The sequence below is a fragment of the Budorcas taxicolor genome, chromosome 12, assembly GCF_023091745.1.
Source record: "Budorcas taxicolor isolate Tak-1 chromosome 12, Takin1.1, whole genome shotgun sequence".
NCBI classification, from domain to species: domain Eukaryota; kingdom Metazoa; phylum Chordata; class Mammalia; order Artiodactyla; family Bovidae; genus Budorcas; species Budorcas taxicolor.
Window position 1 is genome coordinate 46,165,664 of NC_068921.1, and position 21,754 is coordinate 46,187,417.

At 34.5% G+C, this 21,754-nt stretch overlaps 1 protein-coding gene across 1 annotated transcript in view; it reads right to left on the bottom strand.

Annotated features, from left to right (window-relative positions):
- DACH1 (dachshund family transcription factor 1) overlaps window positions 1-21,754 on the bottom strand; it is a 468,151-nt gene that overhangs the window by 130,040 nt on the left and 316,357 nt on the right. Inside the window, exons 4-5 of the mRNA XM_052650244.1 lie at window positions 14,131-14,286; window positions 13,506-13,678 (exon numbers count right to left, since the gene is read on the bottom strand). Coding sequence (XP_052506204.1) covers window positions 13,506-13,678; window positions 14,131-14,286 — 329 coding nt within the window. The remainder of the gene's footprint in view (window positions 1-13,505; window positions 13,679-14,130; window positions 14,287-21,754) is intronic.

Genomic DNA, 21,754 nt, shown 5'->3' on the forward strand with positions numbered 1-21,754 from the left:
ACATTCTTAGGACAGAAAGCGAGGAGGAACTAAAGAGCTTCTTGATCAAAGTGAAAGAGGAGAGTGAAAAAGTAGGCTTAAAACTCAACATTCAAAAAACGAAGATTATGGCATCTGGTCCCATCACTTCATGGCAAATAGGTGGGGAGACAATGGAAACAGTGACTTAATTTTCTTGGGCTCCAAAGTCACTGCAGATGGTGACTGCAGCCATGAAATTAAAAGACACTTGCTCCTTGGAAGAAAAGTTATGACAAAACTAGACAGCATATTAAAAAGCAGAGATATTACTTTGCCAACAAAGGTTTGTATAGTCAAGGCTATCATTTTCCAGTAGTCATGTATGGACATGAGCGACTGAACTGAACTGAACCACAATTTTTAATTTAAAAAAGGTAATAAAGTTCACATCAAGTCTCTGAAATCACAAATGAAAGGGAAACTTGGCTTCTGTGTAGCACTCAAAGGCTGGAGTTTGTGTCATTTTGGGAGTATCTGTGCATTTATTAGAAGGTATGGATTTATAAAACTGTATAGAAGAACTCCTTTTTGGTCTGTATAAATGTCTATATAAATAATCCATGCTGTAGTTAATTGCACACATGACCAGATACACACTATATAGAATCAGATTTCTCTAATAAAGAGGTACCTAAGTTTGTCTAAGTTTTAAGCTAATTTCAACTACAGCTAAATCTTAACAATTAGATTATGCAGAAATATATGGTGTATATTAAACAAAGAACATTATTATATTTTATACAAATAATATTTTCTAAATTAGCCATTCTATTTTATTCAAATGTTCACTCAAGTCAATGTTTATCCATCCAAACATTTTAATATTCTTTCTAATAATTATGTAACTGATCATATTTTCAGTGGAATGTGTTTGGCCAAACAGAGGTAAAGTGCAATCTTGGAATAAATCAACCCCTTTAAAATCATTTTGCAAGTATGAGTTTTCCTGTCCTAAGAGATTTCTCAGTGGCACTAATGGAAAGCATGAGAAACTGATTTTTTCCCTGAGATATTTAGCTCATAAAATACTAAAATATTTAATGCACAAAACTCTAGTAACAATGGTTGTGTCATTGAAGAGTTACTTATTTTCCACATGGGGTAAACAATTATTTCATTAGTCGATGTATTTAATTGTGAAAGTTTTCTTGGATGATTCTTTTCATTCATGCATTATTTACTCACTTACACATTCATAACACTCTAAAAGTCATATTATAAACTAAGTAAAAAAAGAAGCTGGATTAAAATCTTACTGTAAAATACATCTTAAAACATAATTTAAGGCTTAGGCAACATAGGTGAAATTGTAGTATTTATTATAGCTTTAGCTTATTTTTACTTTAATTGCTTTTTTTGTCTAGGAACAAAGGATGCAAAGACAATATTTAATACTTTTACTTAAAGAAACATTTTAATATATGCAAATTTTATGCTTTTAAAGCTTAAGTATTCAATTGAAAGTTTCTATAAACTGAGACACAACATATTCAGTCATTTTACTTAATGTATAATTTCAATCTTTGGAACATGATGTATTATTCTTTGAAGAATTTCATTAAAGTAAAATCCATTGAGCAAGTAAGATTTGAATACATTGTTGTACAATAAATTAATTTATTTCAACAGCTTAATTCTTTTATCATATTTATATGCTTGCCTTTCCAGAGTATGCTATAAGATGGAGAATAATGGAGACAGTAAAGAATTGCTTAGGGGAGAATCTCATAATTATTACTGAAACAAAATAGATAATGAGTTTTATTCAGACATAATAAGAAAGAAGCAGTTCAATGTCTATAGGGAAACTATGTAAACTGGATTTATCATTTCATTTGTGTGAGACCCTTTAACCTCCAAGATGGCCCTGAAGTAGGACAAAGAGGAAGAATATTTAATACTTCAACACACTGCTTTATAGTCCTGCATCATAGCTTTACCAATCAATAAAACACAATCTTTTGCTGTGTTCTATCTTTATAAAACTAGCCACAATAATAAATGAAAATTTAAGAGGAATACCCTCTCACTGGAAAAAAACAGGTCATAGTAATAAACTAATGGTAACAGAATAACATAAAGGAAAATCTGCATTTACTGCTTCTAGGTAGAACAAGAAGTATTGGTCTATACTATAATTCACAATCAAAGGCGGAGTTTAAAACAATGAATTCTAAAAGGCTAAAATAAAAAGTAGTTTGGGATTAATAAACATACACTACTATATATGAAATAGATAACTAAAAAGAACCTACCATATAGCACAGGGAACTATACTCAATATTTTGTAATAACGTATAAGAAAAAAGAATCAGAAAAAGAATATACAAGCACATACACATATATATAGCTGAATGTATACATACATATATATGTAGAGTTGAATCACTTTACTGTATACCTGAAATAGCACATTTTAAATCAACTGTATGTTAATAAAAATAAAGTAAAAAATAAATTTAAAATATAATCTGTTCAATATTACACATTTGATTAATTAAACATTAAAAAATGCACTATCTCAGCAGCCTCATCTCCACCACAAAGTGCATTCTATTTTATCAACTTAAAATATTTTCTTAGCGTAAGATTAAATAATCACAGTTCATTTCTCTAAAGGGTTATTTCATTTAACTTTACTTTATACTGCTCTCATTTTAATTATCTTCATTTTCATCACTTCTTCAGTTAGCAATTCCCTTATTGAGTATGTTATAGAATTGGGAAGAAGAAATGTTAAATTTATCTTCATACAACTATTACAGTACAAAATTGAAGTTGATTAGCATTTTCTAGAACTTAAAATCCTGAGCTTTAAGACAACTCAGACTTCATTCATTCAGAGGATATTCACTGAGCACTTATTGCACACCAGTGTTCTAGGCTCTGGTTATGTGTAAGTAAACAAAACCAACAAATTTCCTTTCTCTAATGAAGTATATGCCATCAGTGAGTAAATACTCTTAGTGAAATCCATAATCATTTACACTGATTGTGATATCCAAATTCTCTCCTTCTGGAAAAGTGAATAGAAAGGATAAATAATAGGATTGGGATTCCGCATTCAGGAAAATGTTTAAAAATACTTCTGGAAGATATAACAAACAATTCTAATATACATGCATCTAGTAGAAGATTAGGTAGCCATCATCAAAACTCCAACTCAGACTTCTAAACTGAGGCTTCAAAGGATATTTAGATAGCTCTTTTTCATTGTTTTGATGATGATTCTCAAGAAATACTCAATTTTCCCAATGAGTATTTGGGAAATACTCATGGGAAATGGGAAAATGGTAGGGCCCTTGAGTGTAATCATAAACAACTTAACTTTATTCTCCTACTCTCTCATCAAACTTATTCATTGTTGACAGGGAACTATATTTATTCCATATCTATAAGAATTCAGGCAGTCTGGAAACTTTCCAGATTCCTATTTGGTGAAACAAATTCCTACAGTCACTTTGAGCAGCAAAAGGCAGTCTTGACTCAAAAGTTATACCTCAGTCTTATGTAATCATAAATATTATCATCTTAATTAAAAGAGAAGTCAAGTAGATGGAATAGAAGGAAGATAGTAAAGATGAAAAGGTAAGTTCTGAGTCAGCCAGCATTGCAATTAATTGGCATCTCTCTATTCATGCCGAATGCTTAAAGCCAACTTTTTATTTAGTTAAGGCACTTTGTGTGTTCTAAGAGGTCACCACCTCTATGAACAGCTCACAGTTCCTTGATGGGTCTAATTTGACTCTGTTCCTCCATCCTCTGAATTTATGGTATAAGTACATTTGGATGCTTGATTCAAGTTGATATTGCAGCAAGAGTACTTCATAGATGGTGGTGTATGCTTCTACAAGAAGTGCAGACTGTCTGCTTGGTTGCATTTTATGATGACAATCAACACTAAAAATCATGGCCTAGATTCGTCACTTCATTAGGGTTTGCAATATGATAAATTTGAAATATGTCATTCCATAATCAGAAGATTTCTATGAACAGAAAGTTTCTCTCATGCATTATTGTGTTATCCTAAAAAGGAGTACATCAAGGCTGTATATTGTCATCCTGCTTAATTAACTTATAGGCAGAGTACATCCTGAGAAACGCTGGTCTGGAGAAAGCACAAGCTGGAATCAAGATTGCCGGGAGAAATATCAATAACCTCAGATATGCAGATGACACCACCCTTACGGCAGAAAGTGAAGAGGAACTAAAAAGTCTCTTGATGAAAGTGAAAGACGAGAGTGAAAAAGTTGGCCTAAAGCTCAACATTCAGAAAACGAAGATCATGGCATTTGGTCCCATCCCTTCATGGCAAATAGATGGCGAAACAGTAGAAACAGTGTCAGACTTTATTTTGGGGGGCTCCAAAATCACTGCAGATGGTGATTGCAGCCATGAAATTAAAGGACGCTTACTCCTTGAAAGGAAAGTTATGACCAATCTAGACAGCATATTAAAAATCAGAGACATTACTTTGCCAACAAAGGTCCATCTAGTCAAGGCTATGTTTTTTCCAGTGGTCATATATTGATGTGAGAGTTGGACTGTGAAGAAAGCTGAGCACCAAAGAATTGATGCTATTGAAGTGTGGTTTGGGAGAAGACTCTTGAGAGTCTTGTACTGCAAGGATATCCAACCAGTCCATTCTGAAGGAGATCAGTCCTGGGTGTTCTTTGGAAGGAATGATGCTAAAGCTGAAACTCCAATACTTTGGCCACCTCATGCGAGGAGTTGACTCATCGGAAAAGACTCTGATGCTGGGAGGGATTGGGGGCAGGAGGAGAAGGGGACGACAGAGGATGAGATGGCTGGATGGCATCACCAACTTGATGGACATGACTCTGAATGAACTCCAGGAGTTGATGATGGACAGGGAGGCCTGGCGTGCTGCAGTTCATGGGGTTGCAGAGTCGGACACGACTGAGCGACTGCACTGAACTGAACTGAAGGAACAGTCTGTATGAAGAAGGCAGGGAAATGCCTCATTCCACCCCTCTATCATTTATTTAAACCTTTTTTATTGTCTTTTAAAATATTCAGTACCCTAGAATTCTCCAACGGTGAACAATGAGTTTACATTTTAACATTATTATGCGCTCATGGATATAAATATGTGTCTTGTATGTCAATAACTGATATATGGCATCCTTACCTGGAATTTTGTTTTAATACTTTCTCTTCCTTGTTAGCATCCCCTTTTCATATTTAATATCAATACCCAAATAAACATTAAGGGAACGTATATAACTGCTTTTCAAAATCCAAGTAAAATTTATTCAAAATAATTTTCTTTTCGTAAAAATGATGTATAAAAGTGATCCATACATCTAGAGTTATTCATGATTGCTCCAAAATAAACTATTCTGTACTCAAAAACAAATTAGGTAAATGACATTACTGTAAGGTTTTTTAAATCTACTTTGTGAATCTAGTTACTCTGGTTCCAGTTTTTATAATCTTTAAAAAAATGGCAACCCACTCCAGTGTTCTTGCCTGGAGAATCCCAGGGACAGGGGAGCCTGGTGGGCTGCCGTCTATGTGGTTGCACAGAGTCGGACACGACTGAAGCGACTTAGCAGCAGCAGCAAACATTTTGAACTACATGCAAATAAATTATTATTTACTGATATAGCATTTTAGGGACCTGTTTAGAAAAGCTATTACAGAATGGAAAATATATACACTGTATATAAAAATTTTCAGTGTTTAGTTCTTTAAATGAGAATATACTAAACTGTCTCTAAGTTCTCTCTCTCTCACACACACACCATACAACAGGAGATGGGTAGAGAAAATTAATTAAAATTAAATCATATTTTATGTTCTCAGAAAAATATTGTAATATGGAGCATGAGGAAAGATGTTTATTCAGTAATGTAGAGTAATTTGAATGTTGCCAAATGTCTGAAAACAATTCTATATTATCATTAAAGAAAAGTGATATAAAAAATGCCTTTAAAAGTCTGATTTGCCTACTACTGAACTACCAACCCCTCAAAAGCAAAATACACTGCCTTTGTTATGTAAAAAGAGCTAAACAAGAAAAAAGGAGTGTGAGAGAGAGAGAGGTCTTATTACATTATTGTAACTGTATTTCAAAATCTTGTCACAGATTCTATATAGAATTATGAACTTATTTTTAAACAGATGATTTTGAATACTTTGGAAGAAAATAAACTAGAAATAAGGTGAAGATAATGTTACTGTAGAAAGGCTTCTAATGATTTTATAAATACCAACATACTCATTATGACAACCTGACGAGGCAGTAATATAATAATCCCCATTGTACAGAAGAGTAAACAAAGACAGGGACGTTAAGTGACTTTTACAAGGTCATAAGACTAGGAGATGGCAGAGCTGGAATATAAACCAAGGAGGCTTCCTCCAGAATTCATATTTTAAACTACTAAAATACATTGCCTTTCTTCTTTAAATTTGTTTTATATTTCAGCAAGAACCATTTAAAAAATCCTTACAATACCATTGTGAATTTATTAAATAAAAGTGAGAAAAATATAGATTCATTCAGGGGGATTGGGGTTATTTGATGAATGATTCTCAAAGAGAATCAATGAGTAGAGCATTTCAGCCTATTAGGAATTCTCTAATGACAAGAGGAATTGATCTCTTGATTTATACTGTTTGTTTCCCTCAGTGATTTAAGGTAATACAAGTGATACATCCTTTTACAATTTGGAAATGATACAAAAGTGGTATAAATAGATAATATGATAGTTTGGAATATTAACATTAAAGAGCATCTAAAGAGCCTAAATCAATAGACTGGAAAAAATTAATACAGATAAACGCAAATTACTAATACAAGCAAAAGATAGAGAATTAAATTAGTTGCATTTCACATCAAAATCCATGAAATTTACTTAGTCACACATTCAACTAACAAAAAGTTATGAACTATGACTAAATTTATAAAGTATTGTCCAAGCTAAATTTTATGTTAGTTTGGTCTCTTTTCTGTGGGTTCACTACTAAAACATTATGCAGGAAGCGGTGGTGTGGTGGGGGCTGATTTAAAAAAATAAGAAAGTCAATCATGAGGTTGGATGAAAATTTGTCAGAAGAAATTACAATATTTGGTCTGGAAAAAGGAAATACCATAGGTACTATATATAATAGAGAACTTAAATATTTAAGTGGTTAGAAAACAGAACAATTTGTAGACTTTTATGAAAATACAACATATAAGTAGAATCTATTGAGATGAAAATTTTAATTTAATGAATAACTTCATCACTCTTCAATTTGCTGAAAACAGAATAGGCTTTCTACAAAATAGATATATAAAAATGGGTAGATAGTATGCAGGAATGATTTCTCCAAAATGGGGGAAGTTGGATTATAAATTATCTAACATTCAAAGACTAGAGAACTCTTCAATAAATTAGAGCTCTCTTCAAGAAAATTAGAGATACCAAGGGAACATTTCAGGCAAAGACGGGCTCAATAAATAAAGGAAAGAAATGGTATGGACCTAACAGAAGCAGAAGATATTAAGAATTGGCAAAAATACACAGAAAAACTGTACAGAAAAGATCTTCATGACACAGATAATCACGATGGTGTGATCACTCACCTAGGGCCAGACATCCTGGAATGTGAAGTCAAGGGGGCCTTAGGAAGCTAGTGGAGGTGATGGAATTCTAGTTGAGCTATTTCAAATCCTGAAAGATGATGCTGTGAAAGTGTTGCACTCAATATGCCAGCAAATTTGGGAAACTCAGCAGTGGCCACGGGACTGGGAAAGGTCAGTTTTCATTCCAATCCAAAGAAAGGCAATGCCAAAGAATGCTCAAACTATTGCACAATTGCACTCATTTCACATGCTAGTAAAGTAATTCTCAAAATTCTCCAGGCCAGGCTTTAACAGTACGTGAACTGTGAACTTCCAGATGTCCAAGCTGGATTTAGAAAAGGCAGAGGAATCAGAGATCAAATTGCCAACATCCGATGGATCATTGAAAAAGCAAGAGAGTTCCAGAAAAACAATCTATTTCTGCCAAAGCCTTTGACTGTCTGGATCACCATAAACTGTGGAAAATTCTGAAAGAGATGTGAATACCAGACCATCTGACCTGCCTCTTGAGAAATCTATATGCAGGTCAGGAAGCAACAGTTAGAACTGGACATGGAACAACAGACTAGTTCCAAATAGGAAAAGGAGTACGTCAAGGCTGTATATTGTCACCCTGCTTATTTAACTTATACGCAGTGTACATCATGAGAAATGCTGGACTGGAGGAAGAAAAAGCTGGAATCGAGATTGCTGGGAGAAATATCGATAACCTCAGATATGCAGATAACACCACCCTTATGGCAGAAACTAAAGAAGAATTAAAGAGCCTCTTGATGAAAGTGAAAGAGGAGAGTCAAAAAGTTGGCTTAAAGCTCAACATTCAGAAAACAAAGATCATGGCATCTGGTCCCATCACTTCATAGCAAATAGATGGGGAAACAGTGGAAACAGTGGCATCTTTATAGTTTTGGACTCCAAAATCACTGCAGATGGTGACTGCAGCCATGAAATATTAAAAGATGCTTATTCCTTTGAAGAAAACTTATGACCAGCCTAGATAGCATATTAAAAAGTAGAGACATTACTTTGCCAACAAAGGTCCCTCTAGTCTAGGCTCTGGTTTTTCCAGTGGTCAGGTAAGGATGTGAGAGTTGCACTATAAAGAAGGCTGAGCGCTGAAGAGCTGATGCTTTGGAACTATTGTGTTGGAGAAGATTCTTTAGAATCCCTTGGACTGCAAGGAGATCCAACCCATCCATCTTAAAGGAAATCAGTCCTGAATATTCATTGGAAGGATGATGTTGAAGCTGAAACTCCAATACTTTGGCCACATGTTGTGAAGAGGTGACTCATTTGAAAAGACCCTGATGCTGTGAAAGATTGAAGGCAGGAGGAGAATAGGACGACAGAGGATGAGATGGTTGGATGGCATCACTGACTAAATGAGCGTGAGTTTGAGTAAGCTCTGGGATTTGGTGATGGACAGGGAGGCAGTCCATGGGGTCGCAGGGAGTTGGACACGACTGAGTGACTGAACTGAACTGAACATTCAAAGCCTCTATCTTCAAGTTCTGTGAATATTAAGCAGTAAACATACATGGATTTCAATCTGATACATAATAGACCAAATCAGAACTTGTAGTAATTTGATATAATCTTACAGACATTTAGCTATTAGGGATATAATGTAGAATTACTAGTGTGTAAACATCATACGTCCTTTTCCGCCCTCCTCATAGTTATTGCACTAATATTTACAGTAGTCCAAGACAATCAACCAGAGAAAATCTAAATTCAATACCTTAGCAGACTCTGTCTTGGAGGCTTTCATTTAAAGCAAATAACCATGTCATCTTGGAACTGTCCTCACCTATGTAATTTTCTTTCCCTCGATGCTTTTCTTGTTTTCTTTCAATGCCAAGTCCTATTGTTCTATAGTGTTTGGCAGTTTAATTTGTGCTGCTTCAATTAACCACAGCCTAAGATTCACATGAGTTTGAGTTAATCAAAACTCAAGGATTGGCCATTTTTTTTTCTGTAAAAAGAAGGTTAGCAAATAGTTTATTTAACTCTGCCTCCATATTTGAAAGTAGTCGTGGACATTATGTAAATTGGCGTGTGTCTACGTTCCAAAAAGTTTATTTATGGATACCAAAATTTGAATTCCATATGATATTCATGCGTTATAAAAGAGTTTTCTTCTTCTGATTTTTTCCAACCATTTAAAAAGGTAAGGTCATTCTTAACTAATAGTCCATTTAAAAATTGGCAGCACGGTAGATCTACTCAAGTTCAGCAGCTTGTAGACCCTATTCTAGTGCTTGAACCAGTACCTACATTTTCAAAAATAAATTATGAGAAAATCATTATGGTTCTTGTAATTAATAGACAAGGATAACAATTAAAATATATATATATATAACACTAAGAGCTGTGTTTTTGTTTCTCTCTTGTTCAATAAATTCTTATTTCCATTTTTATTTAGGTTGAGTTTTAATTTTTATCATTACTATTAAAAAATGTAACTAGCACATTCCCATATAGGGATGATCCCTATTTTTTCTTGTTTTATCTTTTTTTCCCAATACATTAAATCTTTTTTGGTATTTAACATTTCACTTTTAATTGGCCTTTATATTTAGGATCTTTTCAGGCAACCAAATTGTAGACTATATTCTAATTATCCACTTGGCCCCACACTATTTGATATGACATAAGATTTAAACATTTTCTTTGGGGAAAATAAAGTTTTCCTCTAAAATAATTTTAATTAATATGTATAATGAGAGTTTTCTAAACACTGCTTCAAATGAGCAAGGCAATAAGAATGCTAAGTTCTCAGTAATAACTATTACCAGAAATGATTGTAAGTTGAATTGATACTGTGATTAACAAATTAACAAATTATCTAGTACTTAAAAGTCACTCAGGATTTGAAAAAGTTCTCTTCTCAGTTCTTTGACTAATGACAATGTAGCATTTACTGGCATTCTCTCAAGAAAGTATGTAAGGATGTTTTATTAGTTCATCTGGGTCTCCTATGATATTTGTTATTTTTCTCTGGTAAGGGTACTTCTGAAAATTACATAAGGAACATAAGCTCATCTTTGTTTGGGGCTTCCCAGGTGGCGCTAGTAGTAAAGAACTCACCTGCCAATGCAGGAGACATAAAACAGGGATTCCATTCCTCTTTGTTTGCAGAGCCACTATTACGTTTTAAAAAAATCTTATTTGCATATTACTCAACTTTTTACATAACTAGACCTTTATAAAATGCATAATACCTTAAAACCATCACAGTATCATACAGGGTATTTCCATAGCCGTAAAAACTCTCCATTCTCTATTCTTCCCCTGCTCCCACCCACTAGCCACCACTGATATTTTTTGCAGTGATCTTCAACATTTTAGCACGAAGAACCAGTTCCGTGGAAGACAATTTTTCCACGGATGGGGTTGGAGATAATTTGGGGATGATTCAAGCACATTACATTCATTCTTTACCTTATGTTTATTATTATTACATTGTGATATGTAATGAAGTAAATATACAGCTCTCTATAATGCAGAATAATTGGGAGCCCCAGTTTGTATTCCTGAATTCAGGCAATAACGTGAATGATGGGGAGTGACTGTAAATACAACTGAAGCCTTGTTAGCTTGCCCCCACTCACCTCCTGCTGTGTGGCCAGGTTCCTAACAGGTCATGTACTGGTTCCCTCTATGGCCTGGACAGTTGTGAACTGCTCTTTTTAGGATCACCACAGTTTTGACTTTTCCAGCACGTCCTACACTTGAAACCATATAGTGCGAAACCTTTTCAAACTATCTTCTTTAACTTAGCAGTATGCACTTGAGTTTCTTTTCATGGCTTTTCATGGTTTCTTTTCATTTCTTTTTAGCTCTTAATAATATTCCTTTGTATGGTAGTGAGAATTCGGCTAAGCTACTCCTTAGTATTACTGCCTCAGCATCCATTTTTTTTTGACCAAATGGGCTGCAGGGACCTTAAATTTACACTAGCCCCTTTATGCTAGTGCATGCCAGAGGAATGGACAAATATAAGTTCCTGCTATAACTTCCTCAACAGCCCTTGTGATCAACAGTCTTCTTAGATAAGATCCCTGGGAGGCTTACCAAAACCCTACTCTTTGGTTTGAATCGACCAATCCAGCCTTAGCTTAGAAGCCCCAAAGTACTCATCCATGGATCCTGGCAAGGCATTTGCCTCAGGTCCTGCCTTGCCCTCTCTGTCTGTACTCCATCTTAACCTCCCTGTCCGGTCCCTGGAGGCATGCCAAGTATCAATACTTCCTCCAGGTCCTATGATTAATAAACTTCTCTATTTCAGTTTTTCATATGCTCTCTTACTGAACCATGGCTTACCCATTTAATAAATGTTGATTTATTTTTCGGAAACATAGTTGACTTACAATATTGTATTTTTTCAGGTGTATATCATAGCAACTTGATATTTTATATATTATTTTCCATATACAATTATTATAAAATATGTTATTTCTGTGTTGTACACCATATGTTTGTTGCATGTTTATTTGTACCTAATAGTTTGGTGCCTCTAACCCCCTTCACCTAGTTGCTCCTTGCCCAACCCTTTTCCCTCGGGTAACTGCTAGTTTGATTTCTGTTATCTGTGAATCTATTTCTGTTGTGTTTGTTCATTTGTTTTATTTTTTAAGACTCTAAATAAAAGTAAAACAACACAGTATTTGCCTCTCTTTGTCTGCTTTATTTCACTACATATAATACCCTCCAGGGTCATTCATGTTGTCACAAATGGTAAAAAACATAGTCATAGCAGATGGACATACACATTTTTTTTTTAATCCAGTCAACTACTGAAGGGCATTTTGGTTGCTTCCAAGTTTTGGCAATTATGAAAACAAATTCTATAAATGTCCATGTGCAAATTTTTGTGTATACATTAATGTTAAACTCCTTTGGGTAAAAATCATATGATTGCATGGTAAGAGCATCTTTAGTTTCATTAGAAACCACCAAACTGTATACTAAAATGGGCATTAAATTCTGCATTCCCACAAGCAATGAATAAAAATTGTAACAAGGCCATTTATGTAAAACATGCTCCAGAGACTCCCCTAAACTCACATGTTTTATATTCAGAAAAGCAGGATAATAATTATGTCAAATATGGATAATGCAGTGTGAGGTGTCTTTTACTTAGTTTAAAAATTGATAGCCTATTCTGTCAATGCATTTAAAGTACTTTGATTTAAAAATACGTTATAAAGTAATATGAATGAAAAAGTATATACAGTTACACACACATTTAAAAATGTAAACATACCTCCCACACACATATACAGAGACAGTCAGAGAATTGTGTACATTATACATATGTGATGTTTGTATAATAATAATGTTATCTTCCACTTCCTGTTTATTTTTTAATCTACAAAAAACTTCCAATTTTATTATTTCATTTAGTTTCTTATATCCACACTATATTATTCATATTTAGGTATAGAAACAATCAGAAAGATTGAGTTAAATCAAGATGACAGAGCTAGTTAAGTGGCAGAAACATAATTCAACCCTTGTGGTTTTTTGAAAACAAATCAGATATTAATTTCCATACCTCAAGGCTCATAACAAAACACAAATATGGACACATAGCCATGAACACAAACACAACCATACTTACAAGCACATACACAAAATTTGAAATATATCATTTAATACTCTGTGTTCATCTCCCTCTTAGTAGATATAATAGAGAACTTTAAGTTAACCTAGCCTGCCCACGGTTCTAATTACTATAGGTGACTTTTTCTTATAATCTATTTACTATATCACTTAGCTTTTTAAAGTTAGAACTACTTGTGGAATAAGAAAAATGGATTGAGTGATGGTGACTTAAGATGATCTTGGCTTTGGCAAATCAGTCGTATAATTAAACAATTACCTTAATAACAGATGTCTCAACTCTGGATGGGGGACTCTGAACTTGTGCTGCTGCCGCCATATTTGCAATGGTGCTAAGATGGTTCATCTGGCTCATTGCCATGGTGACAGATGCTGGAGGTAGGCTGACAGGAATTAGAGGATGGGGCATCATCATAAAAGGAAGCTCCAGTCCTGTAAAAAATACACATGTATCATCATTTCTCTATTCAAACAGAATGATGAAACAGTATATCTCACTAATTAAAATGGTTAAGAACATAATCATTGAAAATTGAAGTATTTTAAAATGCTCTAATAATGACAATCAAAGGAAAAATATTTGTCCTCTTGTATGCAACAATGCCCATTTATCACTCAGGGAAATTAAAGTAAAAACTAACCAGTTTGGTGCCATGTTTTATCACTCACCACTCTTCTTTGGTGTTTAATAAAAACAGTTAATATTTTGCTACATTATTCTGATCAATCTAATTCTTGTTTTAAATACTCTGGTTTTCTTTATCATAATTAACTATCTAAATGTAATATACATTTCAACTATGACCTATATTTTACTATCTGATTATTACTTTTTTTTTTTCCTTTACAGCTATTATTTTTAGTGCTAAAAAATGCCATCGTACCATTTGGCAGAAGGTGGCTCTGCTGAAGATGGTGGAGAGGATGACTAACTGGAAGGCTATGCACTCCAGGTATGCGGGGGTGGGTAACAGAAGCCTTAGATCCCTGAGGTGGGGAAGAGTACAGTGTTTCTTTATCCCAAGAACCATCACTGCTGCCTGTGGGGAATGAATATAAATTATTTGTCTACAGTATTATTCCAAATCTTCTAATAACTAATTTGAAATGATGTTTCAAAAAACATATCGCATTTGGAAAGTGGCTAAGTGATTTCTTGGGAAATAAGCTCAAGTAAATAAGTTTCTCCTAAACCATATTTTCCTTTTGTTTTTCTATTTCTTGAATGTAGTTTTTGAAAAATGACATTTCTACAATAAGTAGCCTATTTGTGGGGTTTAATACTATTTGACTAACCAATTTAATATAAAATTGACTCTATTATGTACCTCAAGAATTCATTACCTCTTGGGCCTGAATCACAGTGATAGTTATAGAATGCAAAGTTATCCTTGCTTAATGGAATCCTAGTCACTCTTCAGAATTAACTTTCCTAACTTAATTCCATGGCAAATGCTAAACATGGAATTATTAAATGCCCAATTTGATTAGATAGAATACAGAGAACCCAAAGATCACTTTACAAAAGATAATAATATCGGAGCAATAAATTAAATGTATGTGTATCAATTTTCAGTGTTTTCAATTACAGAGAAACAAGTTTATAATTGTGGCAATACCAATGCCAAAGTCAGAACAATGCATCTGAGGGCATGCATTTTAAAATTGTGACAATGTTTTGGATCAAGAGAATGTTGAAACACTTAATAGGATACGCCTTGAAAGATTTTTATATATCATTTTAATGTAGGCATGTTCTCAGATTAAATTATTTTAACAGTTATTGCTTAAGTGAATCTACTGAATGTACAAACTACCCACTTGAAAGAAATTTTCTGTAACATCCCTGTTGGTTTATGAATTTCCATTTCTTAAAAAGGAAAAGAAACCATCTTTTCATATAATATGCTTAGAAACAGCAAAATTGGTAAAACTCCAACTTAAACACTTTAGCACTATTTAAAGCCTCATTGTAAAATCTCTACGACATAAATACTTAGTTATTGCCGTGATTTTTTTTCCATTTACTTCATGAAGACAGTTAAGGTTCAATATAAATTCAAATTCATTAGCTTAATACTGTCTGGATCTTAGAGTAAATTGTTCAGAAGTGGATAATGAAAACTCAATTCAAATTCTTCAGCAATCAAACAAAGAAATTTTATTAAACAATGAAAAGAATCAATTAAAATGAATATCTTTCTTATCTATATTATTTTACAAGAAACCATTACAGTTTTTGGCTTAAAAAAGAAAAAAAAAGGGAAGTTTATAGCTTCATACAAAAATGACTCACATAAGAGAAATTTCTCCAGCTTGCTACTACATTATGAAATAAAAGTTCACTTCTATTTTCACAAATTCATATAGCTTATTTCTCTACTCATGACTTTTCTGATACTTTATAACAAGGTCCTAGTCAAACATGGAGAATTTATAAGTATATAAATTTTGAACATATTATGTCAATAAAATATTCAGTGATAAAACATTTGAAACATTTTTTTTAATATTGCCATTATCAAAGTATGTACAAAAGTCTTCATTATTTATTTACTTTTTATGTTATCAGTTAAAATAAGAGTTAAAGCATAAACACCAACTATTTGGATATAGAAATAATACACTGGAATAAATGTTATTTGAATATGAAAATTGCATTGGAAATTTATATATAATGAATTATTTTTTCTATTTCATTAAAAATACCCAAGGATTGCATTTGCACATTAGATCTCATTTTTGAGGTAAATTTTTCACATTCATTATTTTGGACTGAATTTGAGTTCTGCTTATACCTATTACCTACTTTTGTTTCTCTGTTCAGTTGAGCCAAATTCTTTTATTTACATCTTAATTACTAGTTAATAAATGGGAAAAAGACATTTTCCAAATATACTTCAGTTTCCCTCTCAAATTAGTAAAGAAGCACTTATTTTTTCACATTATCAAGGTATAAAATATACAGTTAAAATTCTGATTAAATCATCCTGGTAAGATATCATAGACAAAATACTACTTATTTCCACATCTCTTTTGGATCATGGGATATCAGTCCTTGGGTAAGGGTAAATATCAGTCATCCATATTCGAATTTTCCATTGATTGGATTTTCTCACTACATAAAATGCTCCCAGCCATCTCCGCCAATCATCATTTGTTAAATACTCATGATGTTAACTCATTTGGGTAATAAATAGAGCAAACAATTAAGAAACTAAGTCTGATGAAAAATATACAATATATAACCAAGTCAGCTGTAAGTGATTTTTGCATAATTTATAACATCTTGCTCCTCTATTAGCATGAATAAGTAAGAACTGAAAATAGGCCACAGAACAAGACATGCCCATATTTATTAAAGGTATAATTTTCAACTGCTTTGCTTTAAATCAATATATTTAATGATATAAGCCAGTATCTACATATGAGCCTACACACAAACATGCATATGCATGTATATCTTTGAGATTAAAGCTTATTATTAAGTTTGAATGAAAACTTACAGGAGACAGCAGATTTCCTATATAAGGAAAGTCCTAAAGTGGTGAGAGTGAAAGTCACTCAATCGTGTCGGACTCTTTGTGACCTCCTGGACTATACAGCCCATGGAATTCTCCAGGCCAGAATACTGGAGGGGTAGCCTTTCCCTTCTCCATCGGATCTTTCCAACTCAGGAATCGAACCCAGGTCTCCCACATTGCGGGTGGATTCTTTACAACCTGAGCCACAAAGGAAGCCCAACATGTGGTAAGGGGAGTTGGAGAGAAGCAGAAAAGAACTGATTCTTCTCTCCTCTTCCAGTCTAGTGGAATCCCACCATTTCTTTGATTTTACACTGGAGTACAAATAAACCTTGACCTAGTCCTAGCATCCTCAAAAACATATTCTCTATAATATGGAGTGGAGGCAAGTGTGCAGAAACTCAGACATTTGATAAATGTATAAAATTATTCCAAACCAAGAAAAATGGTCATGAGTTTGTGAAAAGGCTCAGCACATCTGTTTGATTATTTAGACCTCATATGGATATTTTAATGTGTTGTGGGGGCAAGAATTAAAGGGAGAGACAATCTCCCATACCTAATCCTAAACAGAGATTGTGGAGAAGCACTGGGAGCATCTCAGGCTAAACACCTGCTTACACAGGTGGAAATAAATATGTGCTCTGACTGACAGCAGAACACACAGGCAGCTATTATATGATGAAATTAAGTAGTGTAACTACAAGCATCAGGCAGATCAGCTCCTAATGTGTGTGATTTGGTGTGGTTTGATGGATAAAAAATTAGCAAATGTACCATTTTACCACAACCAGATTAAGTGGGCATATGAATGCAAGAGGAAAAATTGAAATTAACACCTGATTACCAATTTTGTCTCTAGCTAAAAGCTATTTATTGTGTATTTATATAATCTGAAACAATTTATTTACTCTGCTTAATTATATTGATAGTAAGAATATATCTATGATTACATATATGCAAATATATGGAACTTATATACAAAAAGTGATTGTGTGTGTTTAGCTTTCCTTTCCTGTAAAAGCTGTGTATTTCTTAAGAATAAGTAAGATGATTTTAAGGTTTTATTGTTGTTTAGTCACTAAGTTGTGTCCTTTTTGTGACTCCATGAACTGTAGCCTCACCAGACTCCTCCGTCCATGGAAATTCTCCAGGCAAGAATATTAGAGTGTGTTGCCATTACATCTTCTCCAAGAGATCTTCCCTACCAAGGAATTGAACCCGCATCTCCTGCATTGACAAGCAGATTCTTTACCACTGAGCCAAGTGGGAACCCTGATTTTGCAGTTCAGTGTTACTGAAATTCAAGTTCATAAGGAACATGTATGGGAGATTTCCTGCTTATATCTCCATCCCAACTTTAAGACATAGTTATATTTTCTGAAAACATAAATAGTTGGATGGACTATCTTAGTCTTTTTGTAACTCATATGCTTTATTTCTATGCCTCCATTTTATGTTTTTAAGGTATTATATGATATATATTTTATGATGGATCTGGTATACAGAGAAATAGACTACTTTGGGAAGAAACCCATAAATTTTGAAGCTATCTCTACTCTAAAGATAACCAGGTTATCAAAGAAAAATGATGGATAGCAAATATAAACATTTCATTCCAACTATGGCCTTCAAATATGCTCTGTCAAGACTCCCTCTCCTACTCCTTAATAACCTTGAGCAGATTTTGAGCATACAAAAATTCATTCTATTCTACACTACTCTCTGCATCCTCCTTTCCATCACCACCTGCTAGCCCCAGAACCTAGGTAGCTGGAAATCAGAGGGGCTTGGACAGCTTGTCATCCATTCTTCTCGCTTCTCCTGGTAAGAAAAGGAAGGTGTCTTCTCCCATCCAACCGGCCCCTGCTCAACTTCTGCCCACACTGTGCTGTGCTTATTGGTCACTGACATCTACAACGTGGCAGCTGCCTATATCTGGAGTATCCCCTGAGACGTAATGTCTGATCATTTGTCGGGGTCATCTAGCGAGACCTCCTAATTCCATAGGTCCTTGACAATGAAAACTTCCTTCAGCTTTGTGCTCTTCTAGGAAATGGCAACCCACTCCAGTGTTCTTGCCTGGAGAATCCCAGGGACAGGGGAGCCTAGTGGGCTGCCGTCTATGGGGTTGCGAAGAGTCGGACACGACTGAAGCGACTTAGCAGTAGCAGCAGCAAGCTCCCTAAGGAGAAGGGATTGGCAACCCACTCCAGTTCTCTTGCCTGGAAAATCCCATGGACAGAGGAGCCTTGTAGGCTGCAGTCCATGGGGTCCCAAAGAGTTGGACACGGCTGAGCGACTTCACTTTGACTTTTCACTTTCATACATTGGAGAAGGAAATAGCAACCCACTCCAGTGTTCTTGCCTTGAGAATCCCAGGGACGGTGGAGCCTGGTGGGCTGCTGTCTATGGGGTCGCACAGAGTCTGACACAACTGAAGCGACTTAGCAGAAGCAGCCAGCTCCCTAAACATCATGGTATTTTAAAAATTAATTAATTTATTTTAATTGGAGGCTAATTACTTTATACTATTATAGTGGTTTTTGCCATACTTTGACATGAATCAGCCATAGGTGTACATGTGTTCCCCATCCTGACCCCCCTTTCCAACTCCCTCCCCATCCCATCCCTCAGGGTTATCCCAGTGCACCAGCCCTGAGCACCCTGTCTCATGCATCAAACTTGGACTGGCAATCTATTTCACATATGGTAATATACATGTTGGCTTCCCTGGTGGCTCAGAGGTTAAAGCATCTACCTGCAATGCGGGAGACCTGGGTTATATACGTTTCAATGCTATTCTCTCAAATCATCCCACCCTCACCTTCTCCCACAGAGTCCAAAAGTCTGTTCTTTACATCTGTGTCTCTTTTGCTGTCTCGCATATAGGATCATTGTTATCATCTTTTTAAATTCCATATATATGTGTTAATATACTGTATTGGTGTTTCTCTTTCTGACTTACTTCACTCTGTATAATAGGATCTAGTTTCATCCACCTCATTAGAACTGATTCAAATGCATTCTTTTTAATGGCTGAGTAATATTCCATTGTGTATATGTACCACAGCTTTCTTATCCATTCATCTGCTGATGGACATCTAGATTGCTTCCATGTCCTAGCTATTGTAAACAGTACTGTGAGGAACATTAGGGTACATGTGTCTCTTTCATTTCTGGTTTCCTTGGCATGTATGCCCATCAGTGGGATTGCTGGGTCATATGGGAGTTCTATTTCCAGATTTTTAAGGAATCTCCACACTGTTCTCCATAGTGGCTGTAATAGTTTGCATTCCCACCAACAGTGTAATAGGGTTTCTTTTTATCCACACCCTCTCCAGCATTTATTATTTGTAGACTTTTTGATAGCAGCCATTCTGACCAGTGTTTGATGGTACCTCATTGTGGTTTTGACTTGCATTTCTCTGATAATGAGTGATGTTGATCATCTTTTCATGTGTTTGTTAGCCATCTGTATGTCTTCTTTGGAGAAATATCTGTTTAGTTCTTTGGTCCATTTTTTGATTGGGTCATCTGTTTTTCTGGAATTGAGCTGCATAAGCCGCTTGTATATTTTTGAGATTCTTTGTCAGTTGCGTCATTTGCTATTATTTTCTCCCATTCTGAAGACTGTCTTTTCACCTTGCTTATAGTTTCCTTCATTGTGCAAAAGCTTTTAGGTGTCATTAGGTCTCATTTGTTTATTTCTGCTTTTATTTCCATTACTCTGGGAGGTGGGTCATAGAGGATCCTGCTGTGATTTATGTCAGAGACTGTTTTGCCTATGCTTTCCTGTAGGAGTTTTATACCTTCTGGTCTTACATTTAGATTTTTAATCCATTTTGAGTTTATTTTTTGTGTATGGTGCTAAAAAGTGTTCTAGTTTCATTCTTTTACAAGTGGTTGACCAGTTTTCCCAGCACCACTTGTTAAAGAGATTGTCTTTTCTCCATTGTACATTCTTGCCTCCTTTGTAAAAAATAAGGTGTCTATAGGTGCATGGATTTATCTCTGGGCTTTCTATTTTCATGGTCTTTTGATACTAAGGCTCTTCTCTTCATGTGTATCCTTTAGTTCTGATGATGTCAACTCTCTCTATTTTGCCACCTCTCCTCAATCTTCTCTTCCCCTGCTCAACCATGTACAGAAAACTGTTCAGCCACAGCAGACGTTCAGCTATGAAATGAGGTGGAGGTATCTGTAATCCTTGAGTAATTCTCTCTCCTCTCTCAGCACTTGGTGGTGAGAAAGGACCCTCAAATAGGAATCACTAAGTCACAGTGGCCTCCATTAGGTTCTGCCTTTTCACTACAAGTTTTTTTTTTTTTTTTCCAAACACCCTCTCCCATGGTGGTCGTCCTCTCCTATAAATGGAAGAGGAGGAAATCTGTGGAGTCTGGAGTGATTGTTAAGGTAGCAACTTCGGTTCAGCTGCTATTAAGAAGTACTGATTGATTTTTACTTTTTTAAAATTGAGGTGTATTCAGTCTTTTTGTCTCGTGTGTAACCATAGGAAAACTCCTATTTAATATATTGTTATTTAGATTATTCAATAGAACTAACCACAAACTTGACTGTATTCTAAGTAGAATTTTAGTAACTAGTTCATTAGAAAAACTGAAATGAAAGAGACATGAATGCTCAATTTTTGAAATGCTACTTCACAAATCAACTGAAACTTTAAATTACCAACTAAGACAGAAATTCAAAGAAAAAAGATTACATTAGTAAAAAATAAAGAATGATTAAATGTGGGGATAATCATTAATGAAATAAAGATCATGTTTTAGAACACAACTTTTAGATAAGAAAGGAAAAATATCTTGGAGGATGTTATTACTGTTTCTCTTTAAGTAAAAAAAAAAAGAAAAGAAAAGAAAATTTTGGGTATATATATCAGGGGTAGTAATTAAAATCCTACCTGAAATAATTATATTTATTATTGAATCCTAAACATATCTAATAAGAAAGAGGTTCCAAA